This window comes from Lacerta agilis, chromosome 16 (assembly GCF_009819535.1).
Source record: "Lacerta agilis isolate rLacAgi1 chromosome 16, rLacAgi1.pri, whole genome shotgun sequence".
NCBI classification, from domain to species: Eukaryota; Metazoa; Chordata; class Lepidosauria; order Squamata; family Lacertidae; genus Lacerta; species Lacerta agilis.
The window spans coordinates 25,320,835-25,347,347 of NC_046327.1; the positions used below are offsets into that span (position 1 = coordinate 25,320,835).

A 26,513-nucleotide genomic window follows, 5' to 3' on the forward strand; every position below is an offset into this window, starting at 1 on the left:
AAAATAAAAGTGACACATCAGACAAACTGGCTCGAGCTGCATCATTTGAGAAAACTTTCCTCCCTTTGGACTTAAGAATGCAACAAAAAAACACCACAGTTCACTAGCCCCCCTCCCAGCAGGTTGCAAAATACCAAAGAGCCGCCGTCTCAATCAAAAGCGAAAGTTTATTTTCCACACAAGACAGAAAGTTGATAGCAGCAAAGACATTTCAGGAGGAAAGTACCTACTAGAGTCTGTACAATATAAAACATAAATATGAAGCTAGAGATGAGAGAGAGAGATATATATATAGGGCAACTCCTTTACTGAGGACAGAAGCAGTGAGAGGGAAACCAGTTACCAGGGAGGCAAAGGCTGCATTTCCCACGATATGCCCACAGTCCTCGAGTCTTCAGTTTCCTTCCTGCAGCTTCCAGGGGCCAGGAATTCCTGGAGCATCTGAAGGAGATTAGTTTTCAACCAAATGGCGCCGATTCTCTTTGTTCAAGGAATCCCAGCTGTAGAAGCCTGTTTTGAGGCCCCGTCCAGAATTTAACACGCCTTCTTTGCGCTCTCCTTGGTTATCTGCCACTGATGGTCGCCTCTTACTCTGAAGAGAAGGAAAAACAAGATGTTGCCATATTGAGATGGGGGGTGGGAGAGACACCAGGGCACACAATTGCTCCCACCCCTAGATAGGAACAACCAGTGACAAGTCAGGAGAGAGGGCATTTACTTAATAAAAAGATATCCAGCGAGAGAGAAAAGGTCAAGAACTCAGCGTGTTTCTGTGCAAACAGACAAACACAGAAACACCCACCGGCCTCATTTCTCCTGCTGTGCTTCCCCTGTCAGAGGAGGCCAAGCTGCCAGGGTCTAGCTAGACCAGATAGGCAGTAAAAGTGATGAGATTTTATCCCCCAGCTGTGGTGGCCTCTTATTTTGTGCCTTAGAACTCAGTTGAGTTTTAGGAAGAAAAGTACAGGCAACAACTCAATTTACGCTCATTCAATTGATGCATGGCTGCACATGCATGCATGCATCACACCAAACATGGATGTGACTTTTAAAATGGCAAAAATGGCGCTGAAAGAGCCCAGAAAGGTAAAAAAGGTGCAAAAACAGCACCGTGCAATCCCAGGAGCCCTTACACCAACCATTGAGGTCTGTGGAGAGTTGGGAGTTTGAACAAGGAAGTTTGGAGGGGGCAATTGTGGTGGAGTTTGGCATCTGGTAAGTGCTGCTGATTTTTTTCCAAAGGGTTTCCAGAGGTTTAGGGGAGTGTTTGCAGGCTTTTCCAATGGTGTTTCAGATACTGTATACACAATCTCACTTGAAGCTGGAGGGACTAACAAAACTAATAGGATGGGAGAGGCACCAAGCAATCAGCTCTTGCTCCGGCTGCTGAAACTGAGAATCCAAGCCCCAGAAATACAGTAGAGGCGTGTCAGAGCTCCTAGCTTTTATGGTCAGTGGAAATGTAGAGAGACTTCCTTCCGCATACATCACCTGATGAGAAGCAAGGGAATTTGGGGAATTGTCATCCTGCAAGACACTTAGGGGAGAACGTCCAGCGCCTGTTGACATTGCCAGTATCTTGCTGCTGGCTCTGTGCCTTGTCGTTTTGCTACCTTGAAAAGAAAAGGGCAGAGAACAAATCAATGAAAATTTAGTATGGAGCATTCATGCATTGCAGGGGGTTGGACTAGATGACCCTCAGCAACTCTACAATTTCTCAAAATGGAAGTGCAAGAGCTTTGACACACCCCTTCTCCACCTCCACACAGTCTGGGACACACAAAGACGTAGAGTAGAGCACATTTTGTTTTCGCCAGCCAACCAGCAGCTTGCACTGTGTTCCTCCATTTTCCCTTTGGGGTCTCCCAAGAAGAAGCTAGCAGAGATGGAACACTTTGCCTCATATCCAGCATTTAGTTTTAAACCAAGCCTGATTTGCAAATTGCATGCATGGGAGACACTGTTTGACAGGAGTGGGGGCCAGCACTAGTTCCCCCCATACCTTTCACAGTAACCACCAGCTTACACTGCTACAACTGCACACCCAAAAATATGCGTTTACACACAAACATCCTTGCCCCCCCCAACTGCCCCCGTAAATTCCTGTTCCTCACTCCCCTCTGAACAGGAAGTGTCATGAGCAAGCCAGCAGTAAATCACACCATGCAAGTTGGAATTAACTCTTGCTAGCCACAGTTTGCAAAGGAGTGCCAGGTCTAATGAGCACAGCAACTCGTCTCTGACGGTTCTTTCCCCCATGAAGCGGTTGCTGAGACTGGGGGTCCCTGCCTCCCCACAGCCTAAGTCCCCTCCTTGCCAAGGTTTGTCTCCCCCCCCCCAAGCAAACAGATACTGCGCCTGCATGCAACAAACCCCACCTCCACCCTCTGCATGCCTCTTCTGGTTCTGGGAGACAGGGGTGGAAGGGAGTATGTTGCAGCAGGAGAAGGAGACACCTGTGTCTCTTCACCAGCTGGACTCACCTCTGCCTCTTGGCCTCCCTCATTCCACTCTCCTGTTCAGCATCTGCAACTGATTCTGGACTTCTCTCGGCCACAGACTCTCACAGCTCACTAAGCCATGTTACCTCTTCAGCTTCTGACACTCTTCCCAGTCTTCTCCCTCCCACCCACTGTTGTCCCACCACCACTTCCTGGGCTCCGAGCCTTCTTCGCTTGGGGGGCTCACCAGCTGGTGCCTCCTCCCATTCCTCTGCATCCAACCTGCCCATGACAGCAATTGACTAGAGGCACTGCCTGGAATGATCAAAGCCTTACCTGTTGGATGAAGAACACCAACAGGGGGAGCTGTTCTTGTTGCAGCTGCAGCAGAAGCGTTGGAGGGCTGCGGCTCATTTATCTCCTCTGCCCACAGGGGACTCTCCTGGGATGCTTCTCCTGGAGAATCTTTTCCCCTAGAAGCCTCCTCTGTCACAAGGGCAGCTTCAGACTTCTGGCTTTCACGGCAACACTCCTCCAGAAAGATATCTCCCTCCAAGTCCTCTGCTACAAAGACTCTGCTAAGTTGCTTCACTAGACAGTTTATGGTGTCTGGAAAGGAGGAAAATCACAGAACTGAGAATATGAGTTGTCTGGTTTGTTTTAAATTTCACCTGTTTTGCTGTGCATCTTGCCTAAAGAATAATTTTTTATATGACTCATAAACCAAATAAATAAATGTGAAATCTTATGCCAGGAAAAACATCTTCGATAAACCTCCAGCAGGAACCACATGTTTTCACCTCCGAGTTTGAGGCAACACAAGAGCAGAGCCATCTTTGGCAAGATGATGATGATGATGATGTTGTTGTTGATACCCCGCCCATCTGGCTGGGTTTCCCCAGCCACTCTGGACGGCTCCCAACAGAATTTAAAAACACAATAAAACATCAAACATTAAAATTTTTCCTAAACAGATGATGGCTTTGAGTCCACTCAGCTCTTTCCTCAAAGAGAGGAAAGAGCAGCCAACATTTCTCACTATAGTTCTTGGGAACCATTCTGCCGAGCGGCAGTTCTCAACCCTGGAAAATCAAAGGTCCCATTTTTCTGCACTGTGCTCATTAGGGTTACTGGGTATCACATCCCCACTTACCTGGCTCCACAGGTTTCATGGGAGTACGCGAGACACCAGGTGTTGGGGAACGAGGGTCGCAGCTAAGATTCTGGTTGTTAGGTACCAAGCCAACATCCTTTGGATCGGACAGGGGACTCACTTGCGGGGAGCTTTCCACCTAAGGAACAATGAATATGAGCATGCCTCAGCCTGTGTGAACTAAGTTAGAGCAACAAATAACAGGAAGGGGATGGGGAAAGAGGAAGGGACAACATGCTAAGTCATGCCGCTTTAGAGAGGTGTTGAAAGATGGGTATCAAGGTCTCCCTGTACCTCTATGGGAGTTCTCAGGATCCCAGCTGTAGGTGAGCGTGGATCGCTAACGTGTTGCAGGTGCTTATTCAGCAGAGGCTTGCAGGTGGGTGTTGTTGGAGAGCTCTCGGAAGCCCCCATGACAGCAGGCAGTGAACACAGCAATCCTCAGAGCAATTCTTCTGCTGACCAAGACTTCTGTAGAAAGAAGAGTCACTCGACATGTTGAGTTACAATCCAGGAAAAGGGTCACCAGCAGTATAATATTCTAAATCAAAGGCTACCCTCAGTTTTAAAAGGCCTGCTACCCCAAAGCATTGCAGGATGAAGAAAGCATAGGAGAAGCCATAATGAAATCCTGGCACCGTCTCCCTTAAGGGGTTTCTAGATTACCAGCCAGAAGGGCTTTTTTTAAAGCTGGAACTCACTAGAACTCAGTTCCGGCACCTCTCAGGTGGGTGCCATTGCCATTACTGTATAAGAGAATAAGAGAAGCGATCCTGGTGGGTTCCGGCACCTCTTTTTCTGGAAAAATAGCACTGCCAGCCAGCATAAATCAAGGGGGAAGTACTGAGGAAGATATTAGCATTCCCATAACACCCAGTAGAAACCTCTCGAATTCCATATAGCTCTCAATGAAGGGGTAGCAGCACCTCAGACTGCAGGTGAAGGGGGCTCACATGACTGAACACTCTTTAATATAAGTCACTATATGTTATCACCATTAGTCTCTCTCTTTTTTTGGCCACAGCAATTTGAAGCAACTCAAAAATACATACATTAAAACCAGCACTACATACACACACACACACACACACACACACACACACACACACAAAATATAATTTAATGCTATTAATTTTTTAAAATGATTCCCCTCCAATATGTTTTAGCTGTTCTTGCTATTATTATTATTTATTAAATTTGTATGCTGCCCTTCATTGGAAAATCCCAGGGCAGTTCACAACATAATTGAACAATATGAAAACACATAATACACAATAAAAATATAACCCCACTCCCGCAACAACGTTTAAAAGGACATATCATGTTAATCTTCTGAAGTCCACCTTAAAGCCCTTGTCAGGGAAAAAGGTGTAGTATAGATAATGATAGTGATGATTATGATGATGATAATAATAATAATATCTTGCACGTAGAAGGCTAGTTGTCAGGTGAAAGTGGGTCTTTTCCCTTAGCTGCTAGCTTTTTCTGTGCAGGGACCTCTGCGGACCCGAGTCCTAGCTAAGCTCGCTAAGTCCATAACCACCTTCCCCGTGGGGTCCCGACTCTCGCCAGGTATCCTAGCTGCCTTTCTTCCCACCACCCGAGTTACGTCCCCACTATATGCGACTCACTTGCTTTCGTCCGTCCGACGCTCCGAGGGCCAACTCTGATGACTGCAATTCGAATCTCCCGCCTTCCCCCCCCCCCCACAGTCGACCAGCGCCGCCACGCGGCAGCCCTGAATGGATCAAACTCCCGTCACTCAACTCGCAGCGCTCCTCGGAGCTGCTCAAGGTGACGTCAATCCCGTTTCCCAAGTTCCTTCTCCCCACCCTCTTTTCTTTTTAACTGGAAAGTTGAAAGCGTGCGCCTCCTATATTGGCCTTCTATTGGTGGAGTGTTTGTCAATCAATTATAAGACAGGGCGGACCACAGAGCCGACGCTATTTTATTGGCTAATTCGGGCAAATACAAAAGCCCACCACCCAATAGCACACCTCGAAGTCTAATATTATTGGGGCGGAGTTTTTTAAAAAAGAAACCGAACGTTTCTATTTGTCGGAAGGGTCGCCTAGTATTCTTATTGGATTAGGAGGATGTCCGTTTAGAACTAAACCGCTGATAGGCGGGGAAAGGTAGATGAGGAGGACGAACCAAACAAAGCACCGCGCGTCCTAGCGTTCGTCTTCGTGCCTGTCCTCATTGGCTAGTGGAGCCTGGGGTATGTCGCTCTCTGATTGGTAGGACCTTGCTGTGGGAGGAGTCGGAAAAAGCAGCTGTCATGGCGGAGCTGAGTGAAGCGCTACTCTCTGTACTGCCATCCATCCGGGTGCCCAAGGCCGGAGATCGCGTCCATAAGGATGAGTGCGCCTTTTCCTTCGACACTCCGGTAAGCTCCCGTACGAAAGCGCCGGGCGCCAGAGGGAGCCCCCGTTGTCGCCGCAGACTCCGACCGCCCAGGCTCTGGGAGTGGGGTGAGGGGAGGAGGTTAGCGTTAGCCGGGCGCAAGGTACCATGGGACTTGTATTTTTCCCAGGGCGCGTCGTCCCTTTCGAACCTGCTGCCAGGAAGCCGAAAGAGCACTACAGGTCCCAGCAGGCTCTGCGGCCCAGTCACCTTTTTCTTTTTTCAGTTTTTTGAAATACGCTTGGCTTACTGGGGATTGTAGTTCTGCGGGAGCCGCCGCGTTCCTCTTGACTTATGCCCGCGCCTTGCCTGCGGGCGCCCCACCCCGCCGTTTTCCTGGCCGCGGCCGCTCCCCTTATCCCGCTGACGGGCCGCCTCAGCCGTTCTAAAGAGATACGAGGCCTGGGCGCTTCAAAGCGGCATGCTGGGAGCTGTAGTTCTCGCGCCCGGCTGCCGGCTGTACGGCTGCCCTTCGCCGGACTACTGAAGTCTCTGGAACTATCGGGGCGGGGCATGCTGGGAAGCGGAGTCCCTCTTATCTGTGTGCTTGGCGGCGGCGACCCCTCCCCGAAAACTGCAAATCCCGAAGTCCTTTGGGGCGGGGAGAAAGGGCAACGTCAGGCCTCTCAATTTCGAATCGCACGTGTGCTGCATCACTGGCTCTGCAGCCACACCTTTTACATGGGATTGATGCGACAAGGTCCTGAGCCTCTGGTTAGACCTCACAAGACATCAGAGGTCTTCATTTGTTTGTTTGCTTCCTTGCTTATTTGTTTTGTTTGTTTTCTTTTCATAGTTTTAAAAAAAATATAGTTTGGTTGGTTTCCATTCTATAACAACTACACACACAATTTATCCTAAGCTGGAATCGTTCAGTCGGTAGAGCACGAGGTTCTTAAATCTCAGGGTTGCGGGTTCAAGCCCCATGTTGGGCAAAAGATTCCTGCATCCCAGGGGGCTAGACTAGAAGATGACCCTCATGGCCCCTTCCAGCTCTACAATTCTGTTATTTTTATTTTTATTTTATTAAATTTGTATATTGCCCTTCATCTAAAGATCTCAGGGTGATTCACAGCCTAAAAATATAGACTAAGAACACAAAATAAATAATAAAAACAAGAAGGAAACCAAACAATACCTTCCCTGTCCAAACACGTTTAAAAGGACATAGAATGTTGATCAGTCAAAGATCTGGTTGAAGAGGAACATTTTCATCTGGTGTCTAAAGATGTATAATGAAGACGAACCTTCTATGATTCTATGTAATAACAACAATGGAAAAAATCTCTTAAGTAGTTTATATAAAAATTATTTTTAAAAATAACACTGCATTCAATGTAATTTCCTAGGAAATAGATATAAACTGAACACAACAGTATATCACAGATAAAGCTGAGCAGTGTACAAAACAAAAATTAAGAGTCATGGAGAGTGTCAGTATGTTTGGTGCTCTGAGGTCATTACTGCCTCCATCTCACAAATTGGCTAAAGGTGGGCGTTCCAGAGAGTGGGAACAGTTACAGAGATCGCTTGCTTTCATGTTGGCACCAACTGGCAATCCTCTGGTCATGGAACGACCAGGAGCGTCTCCTTGAAAAATCAGCTTGGGCATATGGGCTGGCCACTGTGAGAACAGTGTGCTAGACTAGATGGGCCAGAAGAATGAGTCTCTTCTAAACAACAAGAGAGTAGCCTCCTTTTTCTTAACTCCCTACAAACCTCTATAAATGGGTAGGAAGGGATTGTTTGAGGCACTTGACCAGGGCTGTTTGGTTGCAATAATTGGCAGCTTTAGGGACCCTGTCGGACAGGTTCTCATTTGCATTATCACATTCCAGGCCTCTCCAAACATAGATTGTTTCTACTAGCTGGGGAAAGAATAATTTCCCAGCAACAGTGTGTTGCAGTTTGAGTCTTGTGAAAATACAACATTCCTGCAACAGAAATTCTGGGGAGACATAATGAATCCCTCACAACAAAAATGATCAGAAAAGGGGCATTTGAGACTAGCTGGTAGTCGTCAGGAAAGGCCCTGTGTCATCGAGAGATGGCTGTAGAGTGATTTTTGACACTGACAGGGTGATGTCTGCCACTTGGCACGTTCGCATTCACCAGTACAGAACTAATGCCACACATATTGTCAAGATAGGGATAAGCGTTCAGATCTCACAAAATCTGTCTCGAGCAGTTGGTTTCAAGGCCTCCTTATCTGTAATTTGGGATCTAGGTGACAATGGTCAATTGCTATACTGTTTTAAAGCACCATGCATCTTGATGGGATTACTGTATATTAAATAAAAATCTGTATTTTTTCAGAAACAGGTGCTGTTGTCTGCTATGTTTGAGTTTAACACTACTTTAAATTTCAATCCCAGAAAGGACTTGAATGCCATATTTCTACTGTTGCCCATTACAATCTTGCACATGGACCCAAATTTCCTGAAAATGATATGCAGCAGTACTGTCCGTAGGTAGATTTGGAATCAAACATCCTCTAATAAAAAGACTGATCTGCTTTTAAGAATTAATGGAAACAAAATGTTCGATCTCAGAATAGGGATGCTTCGCCACACACACTTCAAACCATGTTCTACCTTGCAGGGAAGAGTTTGAGAAACAGCAGCTACCTGAGATTTATCCATCTTTGGGTGTTTTCATGGTGCCTAATACAAATTGCTATTGAAGGATGTGTTCAGAAAATCTTGCGCTGTGCCTGTTACTCGGTTCACTGTTATAACTGTCAGAATTATCCAATTAATTTAAAACCAGCTTTTACAAGTTGTAAAAAATCCTGCATATACTTTCTAAGCAACCGAAGTTCTTCCCCAGGTTCAGTTTCACCAATTGATTAGGATTTATTGTGATAACCAGATTTCCTCAAAAGAATATGCTGTAGCTATTTTTAATGAGGACACACTCAGTGTTCGAAATTAGCCAGGCACATTTTGCATCTGGCTTTTGACCATTTGTGACCAAGTGAAGATGCCTGGGCACCAGGATGGCACCTGATGTCTCCACCAGCAGGAGGTGCATACCTGGGGATCCTTGGATCTTGCCTGTTTTCACACACTAATCCCCCAGCCTTTAGAATTCTATCAGTTATATTTTATTTTCTGCACAATCAGTATGAATTTCTGGCACCAAAATACTTTTTCTGTGCAGCCTGAGCAGAAGCAGTCACCATTAAGAAAAAAAGAGGTAGGAATAGGACCATACATGTGGACTGTCCCTGAATCAAGGGACATTTCTTCTTTAAGCTCTTAAAAGTTCTTAACCTAGCTCAAGGTTGCCATCTGAACTAGCCAGATGTTTAAATCATAATCGCATTCGATCCATCATTTAAAAGATAAGACTTAAGCGCTGTCTTGCCCCCAAATAGCAATTAGACTTTCTGTTTTGGCGACTGCAACCTTGGTTTAAGGATCCATTTGGCGCACAGCTTATATATCTGAATTTTTAACACTGGATACACACCCAGTCAGCAGGGATAAAAGGGGAGAGCACTGGTTGTTCACTGAGATTAATATTGTATTGCTTCCTGGACAGTAAAAGCAGCCTAGATCACAGGAGGGAGGGAGGCTAGCAGTCCAGTGTCTGCCTAAGGAGGGTGATTCCTGGCAGCAGGTCAGATGTTTGAGGGTGGAGCACAGCTGCATACGGAGCCAGACAGCAACTATTACTCAGCAAGCAGAAACCAGGAATATAGGAGTAGGCTGGCAACTTTCTCTCCTTCACAGAATGATTGTGATAGCACAGAGACTGCTTGGCCTGAAAGAGAGTCTTCTCCAAAGATCAGCTTCATCTCTTCTCCCTTCCTTGCTGCCCTTTATCTGCCTGCCACTTTCCTGGGAGCAAAGATGCCCAGGAGGCTGGTTCATCTTGAGCGAGTGTCTGTCCGTGCTGGGATTTGTGGAATTGGAAGAAAAACGGATCGATAACCGATCTGCCTTGAATAGCATCCTTAACCTCTGTGCAGAAAGCCGGCCCATGAAATAAAATAAAAAATTGCAAATATAACCAGGGGGAGGGGGAGGATAGAAAAATCATAGGCTAACAATAACAACAAAAATATGACATCATTCGTAGCTTTAATGAATAGATAGATTATATGCAGTTCATATGTCCAAGTAGGCATCTATACAAGACTGACAATTGTAAGCCAGCCCTGAGCAATATCGAGTTACAAAGGGGTAAAAGGCAATGCAGAAGAACACACCAAATGACGTGTCTCTTTCTCAATCTTCATAGTTACGCTTTACTCAAAACTTTTAAGCTTTTTCCTTGGGTCTTTGATGTCTCAGGAAGTGTTTAAAAATAATAATAGCAAGTATCAAATCACTGCATGAATCTGTAGCATGCTCATACTCGCATTTAGGCACTAAACCAGACCCTAGCTAAGCAGGAACTTACAAGCATGTGGGTACTGACAGCCAAAATCACAGCTGCTTTGCTTCTCCCTGAGTTCTGCTGCTGCTGAGCTACCCAGATTGAAGCCATGGTTTGGCTTGGTTTTAAGCAGGCTTCCTCAAACTCGGCCCGCCAGATGTTTTGAGAATACAGTTCCCATCATCCCTGATCACTGGTCCTGCTAGCTAGGGATCATGGGAGTTGTAGGCCAAAAACATCTGGAGGGCCAAGTTTGAGGAAGCCTGGTTTTAAGGCTCGTGGTTTGTCTCGCTCCACACAAACCACGAGCTGCAGCCAAGGTATGATCTTGACTAACTTTCTGGTGGTTTGTCTGAGGGATACAAACCACAAGCCCTAGTTCAAACATAACACTAAGCCAAACCGTGACTTAGCTACTGGTAACGGATAGTTCAGCAGCAGGAGGACCAGAGGCGGAACAAAAGCGGCTGCGATTTTTCCTCTGAATACATTTGTGTGTTCACACTTTGATATGATTTGTTTTATATGAACTCGACCTTAGAATAATGTGTGTGTGGTTCTGGTTCCTCTTGTCTCCAAAACATCATTGGCTGGGTAGGCTACGGAAAATGATAACTGAAAGATAGATCAGGGAGGAAGCAGCCTCACACCGAAAATGCCTCAAACCTGGAAATCCTCCATATTAAAGACAAGGTACAAAACGTGACGCAGACCTCTCATTTGAACCACTTCGGTTTGAATGGCTTGAATTATGTTCCACTTCAGATCTCCCATGCACATATCAAGCTGGTATGTTGGCACAATGGTTTCAGTCTAGCCTTCTCACTGGCACACTTAACTTTGCAGGCTTTTAATTTAAACCGGGGGGGACACATGCAAACATTTGACTTCCCCGCTTGCAGAATCTGGTCCACTCCAGTGTGGACTGTGCAGCTGGATTTGGTTTTCAAATCCAGTTTGTAGACTGGGCTGCCTTTAGGCTCCAATTATGAAGAATGCAGAAAAACAACAACACATAATGTAGTGTTGGGTGTAGAACTCAGCTTCCTGAAGATTGCACAGATGTGCTTGGAAGTTGGGTGGCAAAGAGCCTGGAATCTTTTAAGAAATTGTTTAAAACGAGAGATTTGCAGATGGAATACATTTGGATAACTTAGGCTGCGGCCTTTTAACTTTAGGGGGCATAGAATCTTTGTGATATTGTTGTTTCAAAAAAAAAGTTGGATTACTCATGGCCAGGGGTCCCCAAACTAAGGCCCGGGGGCCAGATGCAGCCCAATCGTCTTCTAAATCAGGCCCGCGGACGGTCCGGGAATCAGCGTGTTTTTACATCCTTTTATTTAAAATGCATCTCTGGGTTATTTGTGGGGCCTGCCTGGTGTTTTTACATGAGTGGAATGTGCTTTTATTTAAAATGCATCTCTGCGTTATTTGTGGGGCATAGGAATTCGTTCATATATTTTTTTTCAAAATATAGTCCGGCCCCCCACAAGGTCTGACGGACAGTGGACCGGCCCAGGGCTGAAAATGTTTGCTGACCCCTGCTCATGGCGCTGAAGACTCATCAACCCCCCTCAACCCCCATACCTGTTGAATGTCCTCGTATTTCTATTCTACAGGAGTCTGATGGAGGCTTGTATATTTGCATGAACACATTCCTGGGCTTTGGAAAGCAGTATGTGGGGAAGCATTATGAGAAAACAGGTCAGCGAGTTTATCTACATCTTAAGAAGACACGCAAGTTGGTAAGAATAGCTGGCTTTCTACCTTATGCGCTTGAACTGCTTGAGCTGAGAAAGTGGGGTTCGCGTGTTTTAACTTTCTGAGCAGGGGAAGAAAGTCCAGGTCCCAATGGCTACTGCCTTGTGGGCTATGGCCCTGTCTTTGGGATGGCTTCCTAACTACCTTCCTCTTGACTGCTCCAGAAAGAAGAAGATACCAACTCCAGCTCTGGAGATCCTCCTAGGAAGAAACCAACGCGTCTAGCTATTGGTAAGCAACTATCCCTGCTCCTCTCTGGTACCCTGAGGATGAAGTCCTTGCGTATATTTGGGCTACAGTTTTCCTAGTAGTGAAGACTGCAGGAAAGCTGGTATTTTCCACTCCCTTTTAGATCACACATGTCCTAAGCTGGGGGGGGGGGGTGTCCAATGATGTGGAGTTTAGTGTTTGGCTCAGACTTCTGCTTCCTGATCTTACCATGTTGTCTCCTGCACCTCTCATTCGCTGCTGTTCTGCTTCGCTTTTGGCAGGCGTGGAAGGTGGGTTTGACATCCCGGAGGAGAAATATGAATATGATGAATATGTCAAAATAGTCATTTTACCAGAGCACTTGGATATTCCTCGAGATGGACTGGAGGGTCTACCAGATATGGTCAAGGACAGGGTAGGCTCTCTGTTTTATCAGGGGTGGGGGGCGGTCCTGGATTGTTTGTTGGGGGCAGAAGAAAGGCCAAGTACTGGGGCTTGGGGGGTGGGGAAGTATTGAGGTGCCTCTGTCTGCAGGTGCAATGCATGTGGGTGGGTTAGGAAACTGTGGAAGACTGACCCTCTCCTCTTGGCCGCTCAGATTTCTAGTGCAATTGAAGCGATTCTGACAGCAGACTCTGCCTCACGGAAGCAGGAGGTGCAGGCCTGGGATGGGGAAGTTCGGCGTGTGTCAAGGCATGCCTTCTCACTGCAGCAGCTCCAGAATCCTGTGCGTATCCCTCCTTGGTGAGTTTGATTGCAAAGTCTCAGCATAATTGTAAGGTTCTCAGTTAGTTGCTCATGAGTAAGCAGCCAGAACCCTGCTGTTTCCTTTAAGGTTTTTATTGTGCAAACTATGTACAGTGCAGAGCTAAAAAGTTCATGTCTGTATCAAGCGGTGTCAGAATCCGGGAATGTTCCCCAACAAAAGAGCTTAGGGATACGAAAACCCCGCCTCCCATCTTTTCGTTTCACCCCATGACGCCTTTGGGGCAACGGAAGTTGCACTCCCCCTGTATCACCTGCTGAACTGTGTGAGTGCTGTCTCTCGTGCATCCCCAGAGCCTCGGCTCCTTTCCCCCTGAGAGACCTCCCCCTCCTCGCTGGATGCCTCACCACTCCTCCCGCTGCTAGAGGAGGAACTGCTGGCAAGGTGGGACTGGGGCTTTCTGTAACATCCTGAGAGCCCCTGCACCACGCCGCGCTGAGTCGGGGATAGTTTTCTGACAATGATAATACAATAAGAATTTTTATTTATTTATTCATACCTCGCTTATTCTGGCTGGGTTTCCCCAGCTACTCTGGGTGGCTCCCAACAGAATATTAAGAACACATTAAAACATCAAACATAAAAAAATTCCCTAAACAGGGTTGCCTTCAGATATCTTCTAAAAGTCAGATAATTATTTATTTCCTTGACATCTGATGGGAGGATGTTCCACAGAGCGGGTGCCACTACCGAGAAGGCCCTCTGCCTGGTTCCCTGTAGCCTCACTTCTCGTAGTGAGGGAGCCGCCAGAAGGCCCTCAGAGCTGGACCTCGGTGTCCGTGCTGAACGATGGGGGTGGAGACGCTCCTTCAGGTATACTGGACCAAGGCCGTTTAGGGCTTTAAAGGTCAGCACCAACACTTTGAATTGTGCTCGGAAATGTACTAGGAGCCAATGTAGGTCTTTCAGGACCGGTGTAATTTGGTCTCAGCAGCCACTCCCAGTCACCAGTCTAGCTGGCGCATTCTGGATTAATTGTAGATTCCAGGTCACCTTCAAAGGTAGCTCCGCGTAGAGCGCATTGCAGTAGTCCAAGCGGGAGATAACTAGAGCATGCACCACTCTGGCGAGACAGTCTGCGGGCAGGTAGAGTCTCAGCCGGCGTACCAAGTGGGGCTGGTAGACAGCTGCCCTGGACACAGAATTGACCTGCGCCTCCATGGACAGCTGTGAGTCCAAAATGACTCCCAGGCTGCTCCTATTTCTCCATCCCTCTGCTGAGTCCCGTAGCGGGAGGAAGGGCAGAGCTCCTTTGACACTTGCCAAGTCTTCCTGCCTCCTCTCACCTGAGGCCCTTCGCACCTTCTCTGCGGTCACTCACGTTCAGGATGCAAGCCCGCAAGTTCTCCAGGAAGGAGACAGGCTTGCGTGTGTCCCTATGCCCGGGCTTGCATGTACAATGGCTGCCTTCCTGCCTGCTTCCTAGTGGGCTGAAAGTCGCAGTGGCTGAGAGAAGTCGCTGATCCCCCACTTGTTTCCATTGCCAGTGGCTGGAAGTGCAGCAAGTGCGACATGCGCGAGAACCTGTGGCTCAACATGACCGATGGCTCCATCTTGTGTGGGCGACGCTACTTTGACGGCAGCGGGGGCAACAACCACGCAGTGGAACATTACCGGGAAACGGGCTACCCGTTGGCCGTGAAGCTGGGAACAATCACTCCTGATGGAGCTGGTGAGCAAAGCGTCTAGCTGAGGCTGCGGCCAGTCTCTGTCCTGACAATGTGGGAATGTTAAGGATAATAGGAAAGGATGTATTGAAGAAGTATTATCCTTCCCTCACTCGCGCTAGTGAAGTGATATAGCAGAGCAAATTCCCCTCAATATAGCTGGAAGCTAGTTAGTTAAGCTAGAATCTCTTAGTTAAGATTATTTCCTGGTGTCCCATTTGACCCCTCTTAAAACAACAACAACAACAACAACAACAACAACAACAAATTTTTATTTTTACCCTGCCCTCCCCGGCCAGAGCCGGGCTCAGAGCGGCTGACATCATATAAATAATACAATATGCATTAACATAAGACACAAGAGTCTTTCTGAGTAAAGTAACAAAAAATTTTACTCACATTTCAGTTCACGATTTGGTCCCTGAAAAGCAGGCTTTACTTAGTGGAGGAAGTGAGGGGCAGATCGGGATCATCAACCTAGGAAGGTAGCCCCTCTAGAAGAAGGAAAACTCTGAACCTAAACCTCCACTGCCTTGCAGGATCGCTGTTATCAAACATAGGTGCTTCACAGTTAATGAGAGATATATATTTTGGACATACAGTCGTACATTGGTTGTCAAATGGAATCCGTTCCGGAAGTCCGTTCGACCTCCGAAAACGTTTGACAACCAAGGCGCGGCTTCCGATTGGCTGCAGGAGCTTCCTGCACTCAATTGGAAGCCATGTCAGATGTTCGGCTTCCAAAAAACGTTCGCAAATCGGAACACTCACTTCTGGGTTTGTGGCGTTTGGGAGCCAAAAAGGACAAGTACCAAGGCGTTTTGCAAGGCCTTCAAGAGCCAGATCAGCATACTTAAACAACTGAGTCCGTCCAATCAGCTGCCAGCTGGCAGACCTTCTCGACCATGAGCTGGGAGCATACCGTATTTTTTGCTCCATAAGATGCACTTTTTTCCTCCTAAAAAACAAGGGGAAATGTCTGTGCGTCTTATGGAGCGAATGCATGGTCCCTGGAGCCAAATTGTCCAGGGGGGAAAGGCAGATCCTGCTTTTTCTGTTTTAGAAAGAGCTAAAGGCTAACAAGAGGGAAAGAGAGTGTTGAAAGGAACCCGCTCAACAGCTGATTGCAGGAGATGGGGAGGGAGATAAGGGAGATAGCTCCCTTCCTGCCCCGCCCAGGCCCCTTGCACAGTAGGATCCTGGGAAAATGAGGATCCTGGGAAATTGAGTTTTCCAGCCATTTGGGGCTGTTACTTTTCCTCTTGCTTTCTATTACTTGCTGGTGCTTACTGGTTTGCTTTCTTCTTGCTTCCTATTACCTACTGGTGCTTACTGGTTTGCTTTCCTTTTGCTTTCTATTACTTGCTGGTGCTTACTGGTCTATACTGGTTTGTACTGGTGCTTACTGGTTTGTACTGGTTCGCTTTCCTCTTGCTTCCTATTACTTGCTAGTGCGTACTGGTTTGTACTGGTGCTTACTGGTCTGTACTGGTTTGTACTGGTGCTTACTGGTTTGTACTGGTTTGCTTTCCTCTTGCTTCCTATTACCTGCTGGTGTGTACTGGTTTGTACTGGTGCGTACTGGTTTGTACTGGTGCTTACTGGTTTGTACTGGTTCGCTTTCCTCTTGCTTCCTATTACTTGCTGGTGCATACTGGTTTGTACTGGTGCTTACTGGTCTGTACTGGTGCTTACTGGTTTGTACTGGTTTGCTTTCCTCTTGCTTCCTATTACCTGCTGGTGCTTACTGGTCTATACTGGTGCGTACTGGTTTGTACTGGTGCTTACTGGTTTGTACTGGTTCGCTTTCCTCTTGCTTCCTATTACTTGCTGGTACATACTGGTTTGTACTGGTGCTTGCTGGTCTGTACTAGTTTGTACTGGTGCTTACTGGTTTGTACTGGTTTGCTTTCCCCTTGCTTCCTATTACCTGCTGGTGCTTACTGGTCTGTACTGGTTTGTACTGGTGCTTACTGGTTTGTAAGCAATGCTTTTCCCCCTTTACAAAAGCTGCACAAATCTGAACTGATCCTCAAAAAGCAGGGCTTTTCCCTTTGCAAAAAAAGCTGCAAAACTTTGAGCTGATTCTCAAAAAAAAACCCATGGGTTTTAGAGGAGGAAAACCAGAAAAATATTTTTTTCCCTGGTTTCCTCCTCTAAAAATGAGGTGCGCCCTATGGTCCAGAGCATCCTATGGAGCGAAAAATACGGTATTTTGACATGCAACCCATCCCTCCCATAAGCAGCTTGAGTAATTATGGGTCAATAGTATTGTATACCAATCCTGCAAAATAGGCGGAAAAAGATGTAATATTGAAAGTTTAAATATCATAGTTCATATTTTCTCATGTATTTAAAAAATGCTAGAACTGCTGAAGACCAGATAGAATTTATCTTGCTGGCTCAAGCAGCATTCACCCTTCCAGGCTGCCCCAGATGGCCATCCCTGCTCCTGAGGATTTCTGTAGGTGGAACAGCACAGAGTTGCACTTGGTAAAAAGTTGTCTGTTTTCCCCTCCCCTCCCCTTGTTCCCTTTCTCCGTAGATGTCTATTCGTATGATGAAGACGACATGGTTTTGGACCCCAACCTGGCTGAGCACCTGGCTCATTTTGGGATTGACATGCTCAAAATGCAGAAGGTGAGAAGGGGCGGTGGGAATGTTGCTTCCTGCCCTGCGATTTTCATGGCCACTTAGGGCTTGAGATTTCCACATGTGACACTAGGATGGGATATGAGATTTGCCATTGGAGTAGCTCCAAGGCTTTCAAACAAATGGGAAGAGAGGGAGAGAGACTGCCTGTTACCAACTCCTGATTTCGGACTGTGGCCAGAATAATTCTTCTGTCTTTGATTCAGTGTTTTAGGAGTATAAATTCCAAGTAGCCCAGATGGAGAGTGGGGAGAGGGCCCTTGAGTTCTTTCTAAGCTTTATTACATGCCGCCTTTGTTGTGACTTACTCCATTAATTTTCCTTGGATCAACAACTCTTGGGGGAGGGGCATTTTCTGAGCATTTTCTGTGGTTCTTTCTTCGCAGACTGACAAGACGATGACAGAGCTAGAAATTGACATGAACCAGCGGATTGGTGAGTGGGAGCTGATCCAAGAGTCTGGGGTTCAGCTCAAGCCACTCTATGGCCCTGGCTACACAGGCATCCGTAACCTGGGAAACAGCTGCTATCTCAACTCAGTAGTGCAAGTGCTGTTCAGCATACCAGATTTCCAGCGAAAGTAAGTGACCTGGAAGACGCCTCCATTGTGTCTGTAGCTGCAGCAAATTGTATTAAATCACTTCTGAGAGTGCAAGCAGATATCGCCTGTAGTATAGCAATCTTAATACCTTTGGAGATGAGAGCATAGCATAGTATGGTGTGTCATTTTAGAGGGTGAAACATAATTTTTGCAAATTTCTTCAGTTGAAGGGTCTCAAAAATAAGTTTTTGGGTGTGAGGAATTCAAATCTGCTTTTATTTTTGTGATTAGGCAACATTTAGCTTGGTAAGTCTGCGTTTGATGAAGAGGCACAAACAGATTTTGGAAAACCAGAGAATTTTAATTTTGCTTTCTGAAAATGTCAGGCAGTGCTAAATAAGAAGCAATAAGAAGCAATAAAAATAATATTATTGTATAATCTAATGGCAATCATTTTTAATGATTTCTTTGAAATTTTACACACATTTTCCTTACCAAGCAAAAGTAAATTATTTTGATTTAACCAAAATATCTTTTGAATTCACAAGGTATGTTACACCTTTTTAGCTCCCTTCATTTTTTGAATTTGAAAGTTCAAAATAAATCAACATGTCCTAATAGCATAGCCCAAGTTCATTCTCTCTGCTTCTAATTAAGTTAAAATAAACCATTTGTGGGCCTTGTCTGAAGCTTTGTAAATCTAGCAGACCTACAAAATACGGATAATGATTTTGAGTGAGTTTTGTTGCCGTTGTTCAGTGTGTTCCCTGCCACATCTCAGGCACTGGGAATGGGCGAGAGTTCATCAATCACAAAACTGCTTGCCACAGTGCTTTGATTAAAGCCCACCATCCCTGCTTCTGGCCATCAGAAGCCAATTGGAATGAAAACATGCCGTTTCCGGAAGCCATGCCAAACAGCAGTCTCCAGAGGAAGGAGATTTCAGAGCTGAGGGGCAGCTTTACTCTCTTGGCATCCTTCAGTTGGTGCCTAAGCTAGCTCATATTAAGGGGACATTCCAACTCCAAACATGCAAGAGAGACCCAAAAGCAAGAGATGTTTCTCTACCGCTCCAAGGCCTAGACATGTGCATTATTATTATTTTAACAAAATGAGGTTGAGATTATTTGAGCCCCCAAAACCCTTGAATCTTGCTAGCTCTGCTGTTCCGAATTATGCAACCGTGGTTCACTGAACTGTTCTTTTTTTGTTTGTTTGTTTGCTTGCTTCCATTCTAGGTATGTAGACAAGCTAGAGAAAATATTCCAAAATGCTCCTGCTGATCCAACACAGGACTTCAACACCCAAGTGTATGTAATTCTCTAAAGGGCTCTTTCTGTCATGGACCGCATTCCCTCGGGGGTAGCCTTGTGTCAGCGGCTGCTGCATGCTGATAGCGGGGTACAGCCACCCCTTCTCTCTCTTTCTGTCACACGCCACACCCTTTTCTTCCTCCCTCTCTTGCCAGAGGTCTGAGCTGATGGATGGCAGAAGGCCTTCTCCCTCCTGACCCACATCCATTTCAGTTCTCCCACCCCCATCACCTATGAAACTAGGCTGCTAGACCCCTGGGTGCCAGTCTCTGCAGGGTTGGGGACTAGAGTGAGGGGTTTCTTCCCTCTCTTGCTACTGCCCCTTGTTTTTGCACCTTGAGTGGCTGCTGATGCTCCTCTCCAGACAGTGCTACCATATTGCCCTGACAGTTTCTGCAGACGAGTATCGTTTATTTGTCCCAGAGATTTGAATCTGCTGGAGTGCTCTTGGAAAGCTGATTACTGCTAAGCAGCAAATTGTTAATTTTTTAAAAAAATGCAAATTTTAAACGAATGTATTGTCGTTGATGCTTACTGCTTTTTTCAGGTAATGCAAGCTCACTTGTAAACAGCAATTGGCCGTGACTCTGTCAACCCAGTTCTCCATGTTTCCTTCCCTGCTGTTTCTCTAGCCCTTCCCTCCTTTATCCTTTTCTTGTTGCTAGTTCCAACAGGCTAGATCAGCGATATCCAACCGGTTGACCGCGATCGACAGGCAGATCCCCTGGTGATCGCGGTCAATCGCGGGCTCCTTATCGATCATTGGATTTTTAAAAAGGAATAATGAAAGTCTTCGGGCGCCCCCCTCCTCACTCTGTCCCTCTGATGCATCTAATGGGTGTATATTTGTCGCCTACTGGCAACAATTTTATAGACATTATTGTTAGCGTTGTAGGTATTGTTAGCGTTGTAGGTAATGGTGAGCGATTTATGTCATTCCTTCCCAAAAAAGCTCAACAACTCTGGTCTTCCCCCCCTAAAAAAAAAAGCTCTACAACTTTGACCTCTCCCCACCCCCACCCCCCAAAAAACACAACTCTGGGCAATCCTCCCCTTCCACCCACCCACCCCACGCACGCTCCTCCTCCCTTCAATGACAATGGGTAGATCACTGCCAGTTTTTTTAATACTGGGAGTAGATCACAGTTTCTTGGGAGTTGGACGTGCCTGGGTTAGATTACTGGGGCTGCCTTTTGGAGTTCAGGCCCTTCACTGTCTGTCACATTTCAGCAGTGAACAGTGTGTGTTCACTAAGCAAAAGCAGCGACAATTTGAGAAACATTCTGCACCAATTGTGGTGCTGCCACATTTTGTAGAATTGTGAGGGTTTAGTAATCTAAGAATATAGCTAGATTGGTAAAGAAAAAGTCTTTTATATGCGTAGTATATGCATTATAACACTGTGGCACAAGACTTGGGAGTTCCATTTTTGCCAACCCGATTTCTCATACGAAGTTTAAAATACGTTTGCCTGAAACACTTCTTTGATGTGTCTAGATCAGGCATAGGCAAACTCGGCCCTCCAGATGTTTTGGGACTACAACTCCCATCATCCCTTTCTAACAGGACCAGTGGTCAGAGATGATGGGAATTGTAGTCTCAAAACATCTGGAGGGCCGAGTTTGCCTATGCCTGGTCTAGATGCAGCCTGTTAAAATGAAATCCAAGTTTTGGGGATCATTTTTCTAAGAAAAATGGATTGTGTGAATTAGTTTTTGTTTCAGGTGTGGGGAATCTTTGTCCCGCCAGGTGTTGCTGTGCAACGAATTACATCTGCCCCAGCAAACATGGCCAATAGCCAGGGATGATGGGATTTGTAGTCCAGCAACACCCGGTGGCATAGCTGTCAACTTTTCCCTTTTCTTGCGAGGAATCCTATTCGGAATAAGGGAATTTCCCTTTTAAGAAGGGGAAAGTTGACAGCTATGCCCCGTGGGCCAAAGGTACATCACAAGAAAAAGCTATCTTAAGTTGGCTTCAAGTTACAAGAAAGGAGATTCCAACTAAACATCAGGAAAAATATTTTGACCATTAAGAGCTGTTCAACCGTGGAACGGTCTCCCTTGGGAGGTTGTGGACTCTCCTTCCTTGGAGGTTTTGAAGAGCAGAGGTTGGATGGCCATCTGTCATGGATGCTTTAGCTAAGATTCCTGCACCTCAGAGTCCCTTGCAGCTCTTATTATTCTGTAAACCAAGGAAAAGCTGGATACCACTAATCCTGAGATCCCTGTTCCTTGGAAAAGACATATTGTGCTGTTTGCAGAAATCCTTGAACACAATTGACCCTGGGAGGCTCCCAAATCACTCCAACTATTGGAGCCCAAACACTGATCTTTTGTGTGAAGTGGGAGATGCCCATCAAGATTTCGGCATGCTACAAGGTTAAAACTCGCAAGGTCATTCTTCTGTCATCTGTGCCAGGGCTGATTAAATTTATCTGCTTTTCCAGAGCCAAGCTGGGCCATGGTTTACTCTCTGGAGAATATTCAAAGCCATCCGCTTCAGAAGGAGAGCAGCAACTGGACCAGAAGGTAAGGTTTTGAAGTCCATTTGTCCCTGAGCTTGGAAGGAGGCTTCCTAAATCAGTTACAGGCAGTCTGGGTAAAAATTAATGATTTTTTTTTTTAATCGGATTTTTAAAATTTAAATCAGATTTTTTGGATTTTTAAAATAAAATGCTCCTGGAGGAAAAATCATTCTAAAGATAGTTTTCTATTTAAGTTACATTATAGTCCAAAGGCTATTCATCAGTAAATAAGGATTTGTTTTAAGTTTTTCATGTGTGCTAAAACTCTGTTTGTTTGTTTTTTAAATTGTTTAACCACATCAGTTAACAAACATGGATACAAATGCTATAATGTTATTGTTTTAGTTAAATAAATTGTTTAAATTGTTATTAAGGAAATGATTATTTTTCTCCTTCCAACAAAGTGCAGCAGAAAAGTTGTCCAAATATGGACAGTTTAGTTATTAAACCTCACAATAATTTCATAATTTTCTGCCTATGTATTTCTAGTAGTAGAACCAAATCAGTGATTTTTGATATAGCTGTAAAATCTACTCTGAGAATTTATTATTCCAAAAATGAAACCTTCATCTGGTTGTAAATATTAAGATTATACCAGCAAGAATGAGTCTTTCTGTAAAAAAAATAAAAAATTAAATCAAGTCTTACTGACTAGTGATTAAAATCGTGATTTAAATCAATTTGATTTAAATCAGATCCACCCTGGTTACAGGTCTCTCCTGGTTGAAGCAAATGTCTCCTCTCCTTGCAGGGCATTCAAGATGGCATCGCACCGAGAATGTTTAAATCACTTGTTGGCAAAGGTCATCCAGAATTCTCTACCAATCGGCAACAAGACGCTCAGGAGTTCTTCCTGCACTTCATCAACATGGTGGAGGTAACAATTCCCGGGCTTTAGGAAATGGCTTTCTTCTTCTACTGGATAGAAATGGTAGGAGGGTACTTGGGCTGGTGGCTAGGAGTTGTTTTGCAGGCCAGCAATGCGGCACTGAATGCTGCCACCAGAGGGAAAGAGAGAGAAGGCTGCTGACAGTATTGTCACTGGAAGAGAGGAAATAGTTCCGTTGGAAGAGCACGAAGCTCTTAATCTCGGGGTCGTGAGTTCAAGACCCACGTTGGGCAAAAGATTCCTGCATCACAGAGGGTTGGACTAGATGACCCTCATGGTCCCTTCCAAATCTACAATTCTGTGATCCCATATGGTCTGAGGGTTGTTAATAGACAAGTGTGCCTGCTGTATGGTTCCCTTTCAAAATGGCTCAGGAAAAGTGCATCTTCAAAAGAGGTTGCTGTAAATCGGAGCTGTCCTTGGAACTTTGACGGGTGTCAATCTTCTGGCATCGTTGTGACATTAGGTAATTGCTAGGCTGGTGTTCCGCTTACCCTGCCAAAGTTGGTTCAGTGGAGGGGGGGAGAGGGGAAAACGAAGGGATCCGACCTGCCTGGTGGATCCTGTTCCCCACCCCTGGGCTAGAATGATGAAACCCTTAGAAACAGACAGGGCACAGTATAGTTTTCAAGCACAGAGTTCCGGTGAACCTGGGGCTCCTCGGTGAGAAGGCCAACAATGACAGCCAAACCTTCCTGAAAGGCAGCTTGGCCTCTACTAACCTCCTCCCTACCATATTTAACTGCAGAGGAATGTTGAGTGTGCCATTGGCTTAGGCCTGATATGCAGGGTGCTGGCTGGGCCCAAAAGTGTGCTTCCTCAACAGCCGAAGCAAGTGCTTTCCTGAAAATCCGGAAGCTTGGAAGCTTTTGGCGTAGGCTTTTAAAGGAGAGGCTGACAGAGTAGCTTTTGCTCGTTTGGATCCTTGCTCCTGGATCCTCTCCTCCAGTATGTATGCTGTCGCTGACCCTAACACCTCTCCTTCATGTTCCCATATTTTCCTCCCTCAGAGGAACTGCCGTAGCTCCGAGAACCCCAACGAGGTCTTCCGCTTCCTGGTGGAGGAGAAGCTCAAGTGCTTGGCCACGGAGAAAGTGAAATACACCCAGCGCGTCGATTACATCATGCAGCTGCCGGTGCCCATGGAGGCAGCACTGAACAAAGGTGGGGAGCTGTGATGTCACTGGTGTCTCCCCCCCCCCTCCGTCCTTTGCAGATCTTTCTTTCTGTGCTCAAAGTGGTATGTGCAAGAGCATTGGTCCCCTTTCCACCCCGAGCAAAGCTTACTCTACCACAATGTTTCCTGAACTTGGGTCTCTAGCTGTTGTTGGACTACAACTCCCATCATACCTAGCTAGCAGGACTAGCGGTCAGGGATGATGGGAACTGAAGTCCAAAACCAGCTGGAGACCCAAGTTTGAGAAACCCTGCTCTATCATTTCCCTGTGATTTTCATGAGGATAACGGCCAGCCAATTCCCTTTTCCGTGCTCCACTCTGAAACTGGCCGAGCCTTGCTATGAGATTCTAGTAACACTAAAACCCCATTCATAACAGCTCTCTCTGCCTCTCTCCACCTCTGCCCTATCAGTCATCTAGGGTGCATGCACATCATGCACTAAGCATGGATTTAAGTGAGAGGATACTACAAAGCTTTTCCTGTTGTTGTTGTTAATAAAATTTGTATACCGCCCTTCACCCGAATATCACAGGGCAGTTCGCAGCACAAAAACACAAAATAAGAACACAAAATAATAAAAGCAAAAACAAACCAAGAACTCCCCTGTTACCTTGCCCAGCCAAACAGATGTTGGTTGGGCAATAGAATTAAATACCACCAAGAAATCCAATAAAATCAGTCAGTTGCATTCACCCAACTTTTATGGGTAGAGGTCTTCTATTATCATTTATTATCATTTATTGAATTTATATGCCACCCTATACCCGGAGGTCTCGGGGCGGTTCACAGAATCAAATCAAAATATAAAACCACAAAATACATAATCAAAATAAAAACAACAACCCAATAACCCCCAACCCAAAAAAACCACTTTAAAAGGGCATAGGATCCTCACAACATTTGAAGTAAGTATTAGGGCAACCAAGGGAGATTTAGTTCCCAATATGAACCAGAATTCAAACTGCAACCAATATAGATAATGAGTTTCACCCGGAGTTTGCCAGCAACCACACAATTTGACACCTTGCACAAGGAAGAGACGTTTGTGACTGGTTGGTAGCTGTTCTAATCCTAATTAAGCAATCTATGTCCTTTTAAACTGTTGGGTTGTACTCTTTTCATTTGTCACTACAGTATGTATTTTGGGTTTTTATATTGTAAACCACCTTCCATAAATGAAGGGCGGTATAGGAATTTTAATAAAGAAGGAGAAAGAAGATGTTGCCACTGGCATGGCAGCGGACACAGGGAATTATGTAATGGAAATTGCAGCTGGCCAGTCCAATTTCCATGACCTGTAGCCAAACCTAATGATAAATCCTTTGTGTGATAGATCATGCTTCTTTTTGCTTTTCCCTGCAGATGAGTTGCTAGAATATGAAGAAAGAAAGCGGCAGGCAGAGGAGGAGAAGCAGCCGCTGCCTGAACTGGTCCGTGCCAAGGTGCCTTTCAGCTCCTGCCTAGAGGCCTATGGGGCCCCAGAGCAAGTAGATGACTTCTGGAGCACAGCCTTGCAGGCCAAGTCTGTGGCACTGAAGTGAGTTGGGGGAGCAGGGAGGCAGTGCTAGCAACTTTGATATTGGGTGTGTGCAAGGAAATAAAGTATTCCGTTACTCTGGTTTTTTAAAACATTAACAATAACAAAAACCTTTCTGAGGATCGCATTTGTGTCATCTTAGTACAGTCACACCTTGGAAGTTGAATGGAATCCATTCTGGAAGTTCGTTTGACTACCCAAACATTTGGAAACCAAAGCGCGACTTCAGATTGGCTGCAGGAAGCTCCTGCAGCCAATCGGAAGCTGCGTTGGATGTTCGGCTTCCAAAAATAGTTCGCAAAGCAGAACACTCAATTCCGGGTTTGTGGCGTTTGGGAGCCAAAACGTTCGAGAACTAAGCTGTTTGAAAACCAAGGTGTGACTGTATCAGTGCCATTGTAGAGTTGTTTCCTGTTGCCATGAAGACATTAGTGGCTTTGACAAAAAATGCATATTGTAAGATTTGAGAAACAAAACTGCAACACCGAACCAGAGCTGATGAGGCCCAGAGCAGCTTTCCTCAAACTTGTCCCTCCAGATGTTTTTGAGACTACAATTCCCATCAACCCTGACCACTGGTCTTGCTAGGAGTTGTAGGCCCAAAACATCTGAAGGGCCGAGTTTGAGGAAGCCTGGCCCAGAGAGTGGGACCTTGAGCTGAACTGGGAGACCTAGGTGCTAGAAACCTAGATCTTGCATATAAGATATTCCCCTCATCTGCAGATCTCCCATGAGCTGTTGGTCTTCTTCCACACCTCAAAAGGTTGGGTTGGGTCTGCCGTCCTCCCACTGCCCACAGGATTTGTGAGGAAACAGAACCCTGGGCTGTTGCTCCCTCTCAATTTGTGCACCGATTGTTCCTTCTGCCCCAGGTGGCTGATGCTATGGCAACAGGGAAAGTGAGAGGGGCTCTTTATTGCCTTGCCTTAGTCAATTAATTTCCTAGAACGATACGCCCTGCACAGCTTCCTGACTGGTAGGGAATATCTCAGATCATATTTGGTTATCCCTCATATCCAAAGTTAACTCCAGCCCCTTGGCAAATTCCCTACCTGGGGAAAAATTGGGGGGGGGGGAGACTGAGC

The 26,513-nt window shown here is 45.9% G+C and overlaps 2 protein-coding genes across 3 annotated transcripts in view; one reads left to right on the forward strand and one right to left on the reverse strand.

Annotated features, from left to right (window-relative positions):
- Positions 1 to 186: 186 nt before the first annotated feature.
- On the reverse strand, positions 187 to 5,315 carry CDCA3 (cell division cycle associated 3). The gene is made up of 6 exons (XM_033173538.1): positions 5,226 to 5,315; positions 3,889 to 4,065; positions 3,595 to 3,733; positions 2,778 to 3,050; positions 1,492 to 1,613; positions 187 to 592 (listed from the first exon to the last, which is right to left on the reverse strand). Exons 2-6 carry the CDS (start codon positions 4,006 to 4,008, stop codon positions 452 to 454), a joined length of 795 nt encoding a protein of 264 aa, XP_033029429.1. The 5' UTR covers positions 4,009 to 4,065; positions 5,226 to 5,315; the 3' UTR covers positions 187 to 451.
- Positions 5,316 to 5,814: 499 nt separating this feature from the next.
- Positions 5,815 to 26,513, forward strand: part of USP5 (ubiquitin specific peptidase 5) — a 29,442-nt gene continuing 8,743 nt past the window's right edge. The window contains exons 1-13 of one of the 2 annotated variants that reach the window (XM_033172970.1): positions 5,815 to 5,983; positions 12,006 to 12,131; positions 12,312 to 12,378; positions 12,639 to 12,772; positions 12,956 to 13,101; positions 14,611 to 14,795; positions 17,336 to 17,430; positions 17,829 to 18,022; positions 19,222 to 19,293; positions 21,746 to 21,827; positions 22,575 to 22,700; positions 23,723 to 23,876; positions 25,254 to 25,428. In XM_033172970.1, coding sequence (XP_033028861.1) covers positions 5,876 to 5,983; positions 12,006 to 12,131; positions 12,312 to 12,378; positions 12,639 to 12,772; positions 12,956 to 13,101; positions 14,611 to 14,795; positions 17,336 to 17,430; positions 17,829 to 18,022; positions 19,222 to 19,293; positions 21,746 to 21,827; positions 22,575 to 22,700; positions 23,723 to 23,876; positions 25,254 to 25,428 — 1,664 coding nt within the window. In that variant the 5' untranslated portion in view covers positions 5,815 to 5,875. The remainder of the gene's footprint in view (positions 5,984 to 12,005; positions 12,132 to 12,311; positions 12,379 to 12,638; positions 12,773 to 12,955; positions 13,102 to 14,610; positions 14,796 to 17,335; positions 17,431 to 17,828; positions 18,023 to 19,221; positions 19,294 to 21,745; positions 21,828 to 22,574; positions 22,701 to 23,722; positions 23,877 to 25,253; positions 25,429 to 26,513) is intronic. The other variant, XM_033172971.1, reaches the window with a different exon arrangement.